Source organism: Malaclemys terrapin, chromosome 12 (assembly GCF_027887155.1).
Source record: "Malaclemys terrapin pileata isolate rMalTer1 chromosome 12, rMalTer1.hap1, whole genome shotgun sequence".
Lineage (NCBI taxonomy): Eukaryota > Metazoa > Chordata > Testudines > Emydidae > Malaclemys > Malaclemys terrapin.
The window spans coordinates 396,006-410,203 of record NC_071516.1 but is presented as its reverse complement, the minus strand read 5'-3'; the positions used below and the strand labels follow the sequence as shown (position 1 = coordinate 410,203).

The 14,198-nt window shown below is 58.2% G+C and overlaps 1 protein-coding gene across 2 annotated transcripts in view; it reads right to left on the bottom strand.

Moving 5' to 3' along the window:
- CDH22 (cadherin 22) overlaps positions 1-14,198 on the bottom strand; it is a 153,731-nt gene that overhangs the window by 101,178 nt on the left and 38,355 nt on the right. For both annotated transcript variants that reach the window (XM_054046240.1, XM_054046241.1), the window contains exon 2: positions 6,911-8,153. In XM_054046240.1, the coding sequence (XP_053902215.1) occupies positions 6,911-7,288 (378 nt within the window). In that variant the 5' untranslated portion in view covers positions 7,289-8,153. The remainder of the gene's footprint in view (positions 1-6,910; positions 8,154-14,198) is intronic.

The following is a 14,198-nucleotide window of genomic DNA, read 5'->3' as shown; positions in this document are numbered from 1 at the left end:
CCTTCCTGGGTTCTCATGTTACAAGCTCAGGTATGTTCCCTTGGGCCGACTCCCATCCCCCGATGCAGACCATCCTAGTCACACTCTCCTGTCAGCATTCACACACCCCAGCAAGAACAGGCCCAGTTCGTCACACCCTGTCACTGTTCTCTTGGCCCTCAGCCCTCTTCGGCCTCTGGCTCCAGCTCTCCTTCATGGAGACCTCCGAGGGTTAGCCCAACTACAGCCCTCTCCAGTCCCGGGCCCACCAGCTTGGGTGTCAGTAGGCAACTCCCACTGCTAGGAGGGAGTTGCCTACTGACATCTGTTGGTCCTCTTCTGTCCTGCCCCCTCCAGCCCTAGCACTCCATCATGGGGAGATCAGCCAGCAAACCCCTCTGCTGCTCTTCAGCTTTCTCCCTGGTACGTCAGCGTCGCGTCCCTCCTCTCTTGGACTCCCCCTGATCCTTTCTAGCCCCAGGTGCTCCACACCCTCTCAACTGGCCAAACAGGAGCACCTGCTCTGACACAGGGCACCGGACCTGCTTCATTTAAAGAGGCCAGCCACCCTGGGACATACACTTCCGGTTGCCTGGGCAATCTCCCCACCCTGCGGGTATTGCAGCCATAAGGTAGTCACCCAGCTGGCTTGCACAGGAACGACGCTGCCTGAACGACCCTGCCTGCTCTGCGTCACATCCTTCTGCCCCATGTCAACCCTTGCCAGAGACTGAAACACCGTGGCAGGGGCTGTATCTGTTCCATAAAGTGCAAGGGCCACATACACAAATGTGCATTTCTCTGCTCATAACAACAGCAACAAGATTCGTGATGGTGGAATCTCCATCCTTAGAGGTTTTTAAGGCCTGGCTTGACAAAGCCCTGGCTGGGATGATTTAGTTGGTGTTGATCCTGCTTTGAGCAGGACGTTGGACTAGATGACCTCCTGAGGTCCCTTCCAACCCTCATAGTCTATGATTCTAATTATCAGCCAGGAGATAAACCTGTCCGTCCAGCCCCTATGCCCAGCAAACAGTCCAAACTAGCAGCATATCCCTGCTCCACATCTGCTTAACACTGACTCCGTGCTCAGAGCAGATGCCAGCAGCCCTGAAACCTGGAAAGCCAGGAAGAAAAACAGAGCCCACACTCCGGGGGCTGGAAAGATAGATTTACAAGGGAAGATTAATGAGCTAAATCTGCATCACTTGGCTAAACAACAACTAACGGGGGAGCAGGATAACTGTCTGCAGGTGCCTGAGGGGAGACAGCAAGGAGGGTTGGAGAAGGAGCAGGGGGTGCTTTGGGTGTGAAAGTGAGTCTGCATTTACACCCCTAACCTGGTGTACAATCAGCAAGATTGTATGCACCAGCAAAGGGTTTGGGCACACACATGACCAGTCGGACATCAGAGCAGTTCTGAAACCTGGGCCAAAATACGGATATGCAGGTTTTTAAAGCACAAAAATGCAGCTGTCTGATTTCTTGGGCTGTCTCTCTGAGATGCCAGTCAATGAACTTGGTGCATAGCACTAACCTGGGCTCTGAGCTGGACACCTGCAGCAGCTGCCCCCGGATCATTTGCCCCATGGGATATGTCTACACTGCAATTAAACACCTGCGGCTGGCCCAGGTCAGCTGACTCAGGCCCGGGGCTAATTGCAGTGTAGACGTTTGGTCCTAGGCTGGAGCCTGGGCTCTGGGACAGCCCGGGAGCCCAAACCCCACAAGCTCGTGTTAGCTGATGGGCCAGGCGCGGGTGTTTAATCGCAGTGTAGACATAACCGTGCTGCATTTGGCTTCTTACAGTCCATTTAAATGTTGGGATGGATTTTGGTGATCCATCCTGTTCACAGGTGTGAGGGGTGAATGGCACCAGTGTGGAGGCAGGTTTGGGTAAGCATCTTCTGCATAGCTCTACCAGTGCACCTAGCCCTACCACCGGCTCCCATGGCATTCCCAGAGCCCCTCACATCCTGCAAACCCCCTCCACACTGAGCTGCAGCACCCCCCGCTGTGCAGTCTGGTCCCTCATCCACCCACCCAGAGTTCTGCCAAGGCACCACAGTTCCTGTCTTTGCCCCCACCCCCACCCCAACTCTGCCAATACATCCGGTTCTGAAGCGATACACACTGTTGCTCGTTCCTGGCCTGCCTCCCTTGCCACCGCAGACCCACCAGCACAGAAACCAAATATGGTGACAAGCTGCAGGGTGGCTCTGGCGAGTGGTGCCACAGGGACAAACTCCTCACCCTGTGCTGTGGCCAGTGCGCACCCGCCCCAAACATCCCCAAGGCCTCTCCAGGAGTGCATGACCAATGAGCAAAGCCACCCTCTCCCAAGCCGATCTGGAGAACAAACCTTGCTCTGGGCTCAACAGTGGCTGTGACAGTGCAGACAGCCCGAGGTGCTGAGCTTGACAGTGCCAAGAGCCAAAGGAGCAGAGAGAGCAGCCATTCCACAGCGCAGATAGCCACGGGGACAACCACCATTTCCCTCCTATGGCCAGTCCTCCAGAGACCCCAATGGCCTGGCTCCCATCTCAGCTGTGCCAGGGTAAAATGGAAGTCAATGGAGTTACTCCAGACTTACACTGGGGTGAGATCAGAATACGCATCTGCATCATTAACCCCTGACACCTGCCCCTTCCTGGGGCAACAGGCCTCTCTGCGCGTCCTCCCAACTTCTAGGCACACCAGGAGCAGGTGAATCCAGGGCAATCGTAATCCCAGCATCTCCAGAGCACAGCTGGGAAGCTCTCTCTCACCAGCCCCTGATCTAAAACAAAGCAGCAGGTCTGGAGCAGGGTGCAATGACCCCTTCCTTCCTGGGCGTGCTCTTCTCCCAGGATGGGGGAAGGAAGCCCCACATTCGGCCACGGAGTTGCCCCTTATTGCTGGTGATCAGGTGTTTCTGGGCAATGGAAAAGATGAAAATCTTTCATCTGTTCAGATTGTTAAAAAGGGAAATTATTTCCCTGCTCTAAAGGGCTAACACTGGGATTTTACAAGGCCATTAATTACTGCCTACTAATTAAATCAAAATTAAATGTGAACAGAGGTGCATTTTCCTTATTAAAAATGATTAAAAAGAAAGCACAGATACACAAATAAAAACTACTTCGGGATTGAAAAATAAAGAAAATCAAATAAAAACTGGCCATAATGAAGGCATGCTCTGTGTTTGCGCCAGCTCATAAAGCCTTAGTTCATCAATTTTCTTTAAATATTAGCAACTTAATTAAATCTGCTTTTTTCCCTTTAATCCCCTCTTCTATCTAAAATAGATCTGTCCACATGCAGAAGTTTGTAACTAGTGCTGACCCCATAATTCTATTTAAAAAACCCAAAGAAATCCACATCAAACTGACAGAAGCCTCAGGGGAAATTACAGTTCAGAAAAAGGATTAGCAAGAGAATCCAGATTGTACGGAAATGTTATTGGCCCTCAGAGGAGCACGTGTAGGGGTGTGGGAGGCTAGCCAAGCCTGTCCCAGCAGGTGGCACTGCTGGGAACCGTGTAGGTGCCTCACATCGGGGGAGCTCCAGCAGCTCCCATACCTGCCTGTCCCCACGACACCTTCCCCAGGGAGAAATGCAGGAACACTGGCCACAGGAGGCTCACAGCTACTCCATAAAGGACCCGCGCGCGCTATGGATCAGTGTAAAACACCAGGAGCAGGAAGAGATCGTAATTGGTGTCATTCTCCCCAGCCTCTCCTTGCAGGGGCGCTGTGGGGAGCAGGGCAGGAGTGTGGGCTGCAGGAGCAGCTCCTGGCTACTCCAGCCCCAGCCTGGACAGCAGCTGTAGGGACAGCAGGCCTTTGAGAGTGCTATTTACAGGGAATTGTTCTCTGTGTGGCCTGGCTGTTCACTCCAGACTGGCCGGGGATGTGGAAAGGGGATGTAAAATGGGCCATGTTTAGGTTCCTGAGTTCATTTTGGAAACGAGGCTGTTGCTAGGATACCTCTGGAATTCGACAAGGCCTGATGCTTCAAGTCGCTCCCCAGGGGAGCTGTCAATTAACTGTAACTGCATCCAGCTTCTTCATGGAGGAGCAAGACTTCCTGAGTGTCTGCAAAAACGGGCACAGAGGATTGTTTCAAACTCAAGTGGAACCTCACTCGTGATCCTGTCCACGTGGCATCCCCCCAGACTCACAGCTCTGAAGCATACATGCCCCAAGCACAGCCAAGCCATCAGAACCGGCTCACAGCACGCTTCTCTGCCCCAGCTGACACGGGGGATCCCCCACAACACAGTCTCCACGCTGCCTCACTGCGCCTGCATCAGGGCATGCTGCGCAATGGAGATGCTCGCTCAGTGTGCTGGAACAGGGGATGGAGGAGAAGGCCTGGGAGGCCTAACCACAGAGCACTGAGGAAAGCACCAGCCAAACAGGTCACATGGGCAGGGCCAGGGGGCCATCCACACTGCACAAATACTGAGTGCCAACCTGGGTGCTGGAGGACAAGCACATGCTAGCCCCGGCTGCTGGCAGGGGCAACATGCAGTTAGCTACCACAGTTACTGTCTCTCTGGGCTTTCACACCACACCCCTCACCAGAGGTTCGGAGCATCTCCATGGTGCCAGGTCTAACAGCGGCATTCATCAGCTAGCAGAGAGAGAAATGCTAAGGGAAAGAGAAGATATAAATGGCATGAACTGAGTCACCTTGGAGGTTAGTAGACTGTCACTCCCCTGGGCAACAGCCACTGTGCAAGGCCCTGCACTCAGCTCTCACGTGGACATAGGACTGGCTCTGTGGAGCCTACACACCGACACCAGCTTATCCCCCCACGTTGTCCAGTCTCCCCACCCCATCATCAGTCTCAAACCCAACGGCAGGGTTTGGAACTGGCTGAGTCTCCCTGGGTGCTGTACAGAGCCCAGTGCAACGCAGCCTGATCTTGACTGGGCACGAGCGGAATATTAATACGAGGAAAGCAAACTGCATCCCCTGGGTGCCCCAGTAACTTCCATCACCCGGACTCCTGCCCAGGCACCAGCCCATCCCCCATGCACCACCCAGGACTGCTGGCTCTGCACCTGGGACATAGGAGCCAGACCCCAGCCCTTGGCCTATAGCAAAGTGACTCTGCACCTGTAATATTAGCCTTTGCCCTAAGAACCCCCCCCCAGTCCCTCCTGGCACATTCATATGCAAATAGAGGCATATTAAGTGCATTCCATGCAAATCTTTTATGCAAATTGGAGTCATACGGTATTATGTAAATACAGCAACACCTTTACTCTGGGGTAACTAATTGGGCAGAGGAACGGGGAGGGGGGATTTGCACATGGAGGCCTGAAGGGGCTGTTTTCTGAGCCAGCCCCAATCTGCACGGACCAGGAACCAGAAAGCAGCCAGCACAGGCCTCAGGGGAGATCCTGCTGGTAAGTCTGAGCTTAGTCTTCCCAGGACTGGGAGCAAGCCAGCGGTGTCTGAAACCCAACGCAACCACCCCTACAAGAGGGCGACTTGGGGAATGCAGTGCCATGGAGCTACAGGGGTGGGGGCAGGATGAGGGGACGATGCAGTGCCATGGACCTGGGGGTGGGGGAGGGGAGGATACAGTGCCACTGAGCTATGAGGGGGTGCGGGGAGGAGGGGAGGATGCAGTGCCATGGAGCTACCCCCTGGAGAGGAATCCAGTGCAGGGGGATGCAAGGCCCGTGCCTGTCGTGCCTGTCGCTGGGAAGTGAAGAGGGAGCCCCTGGCTGGAGTGATGATGATGCTCCCTTCAGGGCACTGCCGTTGCCCCTCCCACCTTGGCGTTCCCAGGGAGGAGGGTTCTGGATGGGATGGTAACTTGCTGTCTGGCTGCCCCCCACCCCACCCCCAGCTCCCGGGCCCTGCTCATCCAGCTTCCCAGTGAGGTGGGACATGTCTCCATCAGAGCCCAGCACCACCACTGGAGAGTGCACTGCACTGTGTGTGTCGGGGCGCTCCCCAGGGCATTGCCCACCACTTCCCCTTCCCCTCGTCCCCTCCCACTGGGGGCACCGCCAGCCCTTTTTCCCATCACCCCCCAAGGACACTGCCAGCCCCCCTTCCCTCACCCCACCGGGGGCACCGCTGGCCCCCCACTTCCTGTCACCCCACTGGGGGCGCTGCCAGCCCCCCCTTCCCATCGCCCCCCAAGGACACTGCCAGCTCCCCTTCCCATCACCCCACTGGGGGCACTGCCAGCCCCCCTTCCCGTCACCCCCCCGGACACCATCAGCCCCCCTTCCCATCGCCCCCTGGGACACCGCCAGCCTGCCCCTCCCCCTAGTGCCCCCTGGGTGCTGCCAGTTTGCCTCCTCCCCTCCCATGTGCCCACATAGCACTTGAGGTGGCAGCTGTCCATCTAGGGGGTATTCCCTGCTCTGGATTTTCTCTGAACCCACTGGCCCTACTGAAGCCCCATCAAACACTGACTGTGTCTAAGGGCTTGTCGGATCGGCGGGTAAAAATTGATCTCTCGGGGATTGATTTATCGCATCTTGTCAGGACGCAATAATCGATCCCTGAATCGATGCGCGTACTCCACCAGCCCAGGTAGGAGTAAGCGCCGTCGACAGGGGAGCCGCGGCGGTTGATTTGCCGCCGTCCTCACAGCGGGGTACGTCGGATCAGATACGTCGAATTCAGCTACGCTATTCCCATAGCTGAATTTGCATATCTGAAATCGATCCTCCCCCCTAGTGTAGATGTAGCCTAAAACACTGCCTGGCCCTGAGGGCTCCTAATCCACCAGATCAGCCTTCCCATCCCATCCAGCGATGCTCCTTGCCTTCAGTGCAGCCCCTCCCCCAGCAAGGGCCTTTCCTCCTGTGCGGCAGGGGCACCCTCTGTGCCTGGCCATGCTACTGGTCTAGCTCCAGCCCCTTCCCCTCCCAGTGACATGCCTGGGCCCTGCAGAGACATACCAAGGTCACTTTACCTTTCCCACGTACAGCGGCTCCGTGCCCGTGTACTCCTCAACCACAAAGAACTGGTTCCACACCCAGCCACGCTTCACACGTCCACCTGCCAGCAGCATGCTGTCCCCTGACTGCTCCAGGCCCGGCCCCCTGGCCTCCGTGTGCATAGCCAGGGCCCCCGGCTGCTCCAGGCCCGGCCCCCTGGCCTCCGTGTGCATAGCCAGGGCCCCCGGCTGCTCCAGGCCCGGCCCCCTGGCCTCCGTGTGCATGGCCAGGGCCCCCAGCTGCTCCAGGGTGCAGAGTAGCAGAAGTACGGTCCATGAGAAGCCTGGCAGCGCCATCACCACTGTGCACCAGGAGGCTGCATGGAGAGTGGCTTTCAGAGAGGACGCTGACATCCTTTGGGGAGCAGGAAGGAGCCTGACACCACCACTGTGGGGCTCACCAGCCCGGATGGGGCAGCTTCCCCATCCCCGCCGAAACCTCGCTGCAGACAGTCAGGCTCCTCAGGGTGCCTGTGGACTAGGAGTTACGTCTGCCCAGGCCCCAGGCATGCTGCTGACAGCAACAAGTGACCCGCGTCCTCGGCTCCTGGCATCGGGCTGAGCAAGGCGAGAACAGTCAAGCTTTCTGCCTGGAAGAAGCTACAGCCTGGGCCCTCTCAGAGACTCCGTGTGGCCAGACGACTAGTGCTTTCCCATCAGCGCTCGCGTGCCCCATTCGCCAGCGACCCGGGGCTGCACTGCTCCGTGGCTGGGCTGGTGGCTGCAGCAATGCCGGAGCAGGAAGACTGGTGGCTGCAGTTCCTTGGGAGCCAGGGGTCAAAAGACCATTTATCCCCCCCTCTGCTCTCCCCACATCCCACCCTGGGGACACTTCAGCAAGCAGAGAGGGGGGCTCTGCTGCCTGTGGCAGGGCTCTCCTTGTGGGGACAGAGAAGGCTGCACCTGTAGTTTGCAGGACGGAAGAGCGAGCACCTTTGCATTAAGTTTCATGAGAGATCTTAACAGGAGCAGCCGGTTGTGGCCAAGACGGGCGCTCACCCACTCCGGAAACAGGCCCTGTGCTATCAGGCTACAGATCCAGCTGTGGCAGGCCCTGGTGCAGGGCTGCTCAGGCTGAGGGCATTTGTATTCTCCATCTTCGCAGCTGTTGCACTCCAGTTTCTAGAGGAGAACCATTCGCCAAGCTGCTGCCGGTCACCTCCATCCTCTGCCAGTTCACTCGGGTGAGCACAGGGCAACTGACAACGTCTCCGGGAACCTGAAAGAGGCCGAGATGTTAGTGACGACCCCTGGGCTGAGCACTGCACTCCCCACTCTGAGTGCCTCCCCTCGTCTGGCTGCCCCTCATGCTCCCTTCATCTCATGTGCTCACTGCCTGGCTCTTTTCCTCCCCTGCTTTCTCTCCCTCTTTGTAGTGCTGCTGCCCCCTCTCCTGGTGCCACGTGTGGGAGCCTGGCATTGCAGGAGCTGCTAGAGCCAGGGACATCGGGAGGAGGAGGGTAGCAGAGCTGTGGCGCTTTCATCTCTATGGAAATTCCTGTATTTAGCAGGGATCCGGAGAACAGCAACAGCTCAAACCAGTAAGGCGGCAGCTGCGCAGCGCGCCTCCCCCTCACGCTGCTTCTGGGATCCAAGTGAGAGCAAGTAGTTACTCAGGGTGATCAGATGGCGTCGGGAGGGCCCCACAGGCTAACGCTCCCAGCAGCGGCTGTTGGTCCAGGGCTGAGGGGCGCAGGTTTTGCGTGACACCCTGTGTGTGCAGCTCAGCACTCTAAGGAGTGTGTGCTTTGGACAACACCGGCCTGAGCTCAGGGGAGACTGGCTCCCCAATTCTGGGCTCCACCCATTAGCCTGTCCAGCCCCTCTCACCAGCCTCACTCTTTGATATTCTCAGACTGGGAAGGAGCTGCCAGCCCCAAATCCGGGTCTGTGGGAGCCAGAGCTACCTTGACTGAGCTCCAGATCAACAGTGGTTGAGGAGAGGAGTCCAGAGAATATTCAATACCAACTTCCCAGCCAGGTCCGGCCTTGTCCCAGACACAGACAGACAAGCTTGGGCAGGAGATTTGTGACCTGCCACCAGGATGGAAACATGCTCTGTGTAACAGGGACCATTTCAGACAGCTTGCGATAAGCCTCGCTGTGCCCATGGGCGATGGACAGGCACCTCCCTGTCCCCTAGAGACGACAGAGGGGCGGGGCAGGGCAGGGGGCATCCTGGACCGTGTCCCTTACAAATCAGACCAGGATCTCCCCGGAGCACAGGAGTCACACAGCTGCCTGGAGAAGGGCTTCTCAAAGCCCAGCCACTGCCAGATGCTACAAAGCCAAGTTCGGCAGCAGCTGACAAGTCCCTCGCATGCACCCGGTTCCCCGCCCTCGTGGGACAGGCACACAGGCCTGACTGGCTTACTGCACACAGCACGCCAGCTTGGGTATTTCCCTGCCCCCTCACACCACAGCACACAGGGCATTCACGTGGCGGAGACACTGAGCATCACTCAGTTCCTGATTCCTACGCAGCACACAGGTGTTATGCACACGCCAGCATGCTCACACACGGGCCTGCTACGGCATATACACATATGCCCTGTATAACATGCACAGGGGCCAGTGCGCACTCACCCACACACACACCGCACTGTGGGCATCTGATGCTCTGGGGAACACAGGGTCTCTGGTGCACTTTGAGGAGTCAGGAATTATTGTTCAGCCTCATTAATGCTTCCTACCCAAATGCATCGCCCAGAGGCCCCGCCGCCTGGGCCCACTCCTCAGCAGACAGGGCTGTAACAAGGCCTCTTGTCACTGAGATATCTCCCCTCTCACTGCACGTGCTACCGGATACTCACTAGTAAATGCAAAGAATTATCACCCATGCACTAGGCTCGAGAGGGCATGAGCAAAGGGCATGGCCCAGTCATCCTGGCTCACTCATTCCTAGTGTGTGACAGAGGGTCTTGGAGTCACTTGTGCCAATTAGGCAGGTTTCCCTGCAACCAAACAATATGAAAGACATTTTAAAGCAGGAAACTGTTTCTAGGAGGCAGGAGGGATGAGTGGGTAGAACTGCTGGAGGGTGCAGGGCTGACAATGTCGGCCACCAGCCCACAATCACTTGGGCTGAACCCTCTGTCAGCCAATCTGATTGCACCCTCCGTCCCTTGGCATCAGAAGCACTGCTGTGCTAGGTCAGTGGGATGCATCTAGCCCCATCTCCGACGGCCAAAGCCAGCTGCTCCCGGGGAGCAAAAAGCCCTGTAACGAAACCACACGTAAAGCACACGCGTGCACATAAACATACTGTACAAAGCATCCATGACAATGGCCAGTGTAACACAGTCACGCCTGACTGGAAAGTCTCTGCTCTTGCAGACCTTTCATCTCCAGGTCAGACCACTCGAGTCCGGCCCTGCTGGGCAATGACCAGGGCTGACAAATCTCACTAAGTCCAGGGTTTTACAGACTCTGCAAACCTGCCTGAGCGCCTGAATCTTCTTTCCTGCCAACACATTTCTCCCAGCAGCCATCCAGCTAACGCAGGTTTTCTAGCTAGAGGTCGGCTTCAGCTCTGCCCTGGGGAGAGAAGAGCCCCCAGGCCAAGGGTGGGGCCTTTCCATGGGAATCTCAACCCATCCCTGTTCTAGTCTCTCCTCAGCCGAACACGAACCCAAGGATGTTCCAGCCCCACTGAAAAGGTTCAAACCCACCATGCTGAAGTGGACTGGCGCTTCGGGAAGTTGGTCCCTAGCACTGGCCAGAAATGGCTCCCATCCCATGGTGCTCTGGGTGGGTGTGAAATCAGCTGGTGGGTCTCAGGCCAGTTGCTAGCAAACACTCACCCCTTGCGCCCCAGAGCCTGTCCTGCTCCTCGGCTCTCAACCCCAAGGTGGGGCGAAACTCACTCTATTTCCGCCTGTGCTGAGTCTGCCTGGGGACAAGCAAAGGGCATCCACCTCTGGAGCGGTCAGTGCTAAGTTGTTATTACACAGCACTTCTGCGCTGCAGCGATATCTGTAGCCATAACACAGATGGGCTGCACTCAGGAAATGCAACTGCTAGAATCAGAACTTAACAAAGGGTCCACTCTGGTCCCGTCTCCAGGCCTGTCACAATACTAAGTACACTGTGGGAAGCAATCACCAGAGCTCAGAATTCTCACCCTTTGTCCATCACCAGAACCCTGCCTGCTCAGCCACGCTCAGGTTCACCAGAAGTCTCCACAGGGAAAACAGCCCCTGGTCTGGGAAATGCCTAGAGGCAGCAGAGAAAGGGCATTAGCCAATTTCACCTGACAGGCACATTTGTGTGTTCCTACAGGACATATTTGTGTCCAAGAAACAAGGGATGGCCCTTGCAGCAGGAACACGCACAGCATCTGCAGCGTGTTCAGACTGGTGCACGGCCGGGGCGGAGTGCAACAGAGTGGAGGAAAAGTCTCCCATGGTGGGAGACATGGAAAGGAGGAAAAACACACCCCCTCAATTCACTGCTAATTTAATGGGGCTTGACTCCTCCATTTGCTCCGCGCCCCAGGACACTGCTAGTGTAATCCACTTGCAGCCCTTGGTCTTGTGGCCACAGAAATGCAGAGCGCTGGAGGGATGTCTGCAGGAGCAGATCTATGGGAGCTGGAGATAAACATGTTCCTACCGCGTGAGGCCACCCTAAGTGCTCAGACCCCATTCCACTGTTCTCACCCTTACAGTCACGCATTTGGATTGTGCTATTCAGAGCCGTCACTAGACATAAGCAGACCAATTGCTTAGGGCCCCGAGCAGCTCAAGGGCCCTCCCCCCCATTTGTTTTTTATTATGTGTTGTGGGGGAAATATTCCTGCTTAGGGCTAGGGTTACCATACGTCCGGATTTTCCCGGACATGTCCGGCTTTTGGGGGTTCAAATCCCCGTCCGGGGGGAAATCCCCAAAAGCCGGGCATGTCCGGGAAAATCGGGAGGGAGGGATGGAGGGCTCGGGCGGGGCCTCTTTGGCCGGGCCGGTGCGGGGCCGGGCCGGGGTCGCGGGGCCGGGGGCATGGTGCCGGGCCAGGCGCGGGGCCGGGCGGGGAGCCGGGGGCGCGGTGCCGGGGGCGCGGTGCCGGGCCGGGAGCCGGGCGGTGCGCCGGGCCGCGGGCCGGGGTAGCGGGGGGGTGCGCGGGGCCGCGAGCCGGGCCGGGGTAGCGGGGGGGTGCGCGGGGCCGCGAGCCGGGCCGGGGTAGCGGGGGGGTGCGCCGGGCCGCGGGGCCGGGCGGGGAGCCGGTCCGGGGTAGCGGGGGGGGTGCGCCTGGCCGCGGGGCCGGGCGGGGAGCCGGTCCAGGGTAGCGGGGGGGGGTGCGCGGGGCCGCGAGCCGGTCCGGGGTAGCGGGGGGGGTGCGCCTGGCCGCGGGGCCGGGCGGGGAGCCGGTCCAGGGTAGCGGGGGGGTGCGCCGGGCCGCGGGGTCGGGCGGGGAGCCGGTCCGGGGTAGCGGGGGGGTGCGCCTGGCTGCGGGGCCGGGCGGGGAGCCGGTCCGGGGTAGCGGGGGGGTGCGCCGGGCCGCGGGGCTGGGCGGGGAGCCGGGGGTGCGCGGGGCCGCGGGCCGGTCCGGGGTCGCGGGGCCGGGCCGCCAGGGGGTGCGCTGGGCCACGGGGCCGGGAGCCGGTCCGGGATAGCGGGGGGGTGCGCTGGGCCGCCGGGGGCCGGCAGTGCTGGGCGGGCTGGGGGTGGTCGGCCGGGGCTGGCACCCCAGGGCCCGAGCCGACCCAGGCTGGCGCCGCCGGGGGGCCAGCCTGGGCCGCGCCTGCTCCCCCCACACCCCCCCTTACCAGCTTCAGGCTTCCCGCGAATTTAATATTCGCGGGAAGCAGGGGAGGGGGCGGAGACTTTGGGGAGGGGGCGGAGTTGGGGAGGGGGCATGGGCGGGGCTGGGGGCGGGGCCGGGGCCCCGTGGAGTGTCCTCCATTTGGAGGCACAAAATATGGTAACCCTACTTAGGGCCCCAGTGGGCTAGCACTGCCTCCGGTGCTATATAAGGGCTGGGCTTGGGTCAATGGTCTGTTATCTGCACACGTCCACCACACCCTCCTCTCCAGCTTATCCCTGCCTCGCAGGCTCCCCCAGCCTCCTCCAGGGGCAGCTGCTTTCTCTTCCTCTCCCCTTCCCGTAACCTCTCGGTGCTGCATGCAAAGCTGTGTGCCAGGACATGAAGTCCTCTGCTGCGGGTAGGGCCCAGGGAGACCCAACACACAAGGGGCAGAGGCTGGCGACAGCATTTATTTCCCAGTGATATTGATGACCTTTCATAACTGACTTGGGGCACTTCTCTCTGCCACACATGAGCTATGGGCCATAAATAACTGATGGGAGCTGTTGCTGCCAGTACCAGCACGCAGTGCAGCGCCCCGACGGGACGGCCTATGGGGGCTCACAGGCAGACACGCTCATGCTCATACCCCCCCTGCACCCCTAGTTCAGAATCCAAGTGAAACGCCACCTTTGCGGATGTTCCTCAGGGCCAGCTTCCCAATTATCACCGTGACTTGTACCCCTCCCCGAGAGGGCTCGCTCGGCTTGTCGGTATGTATTTGGCAGAGCCATACTGTACATCATGTTGACAGTGGAAATTACATCCTGAGCTTATGTTTTACACTCTGCCCTGTCAGAACTCACCGCAGCCCAGTGATCAGGACAAATTGAATAGCATCCCGCCCGTGTCAATATTTATTTCATTTTACAAATGCAGCCGATGCAGGGGAAGCGGGGGGGAGAGGGGGCGCAAACACCAGCACACACAAAGGAACAGCCTAACCGCTAATACATCATGCAACCTGACGAAGCCCTACATAACACGGACATGCGCTCAGGTGCTGCAATATGGAAAGATCTGACTGCAGTCCTCCAGAGACCTGTGCAGGGGCCCAGAGAGAACTGAAAGGGGAAGGCTTTGTCTCCAGGCTGCTAGGAAACTGTAAATAGATTGCTGTAGGAATACACACAATCCAAACTCTCTCATGATACAAACACACCCCGATACATGCACACATCTACACACATGCAAACGTTCACACAGACTCTCAACTGCATTCAGACATTCCACACACACTGTACACAAAACCTACATGCACAAACTTGCAGCCCTACCTGCATACATACACTTGGGGGTAAGTTCTGCAGTTGGGGGTCTCTTCACACCAAACATCCATCTTCCAGCCCTCAGAAGCATCACCTGGGGCCTCACTAGCTCCATCTTCCCTGAAAAGCAGGATAGAAATGGTCTCTACACACCCACACCCTTCCTGACAGCTGGAAATCAGTTACTAGTGCCCCA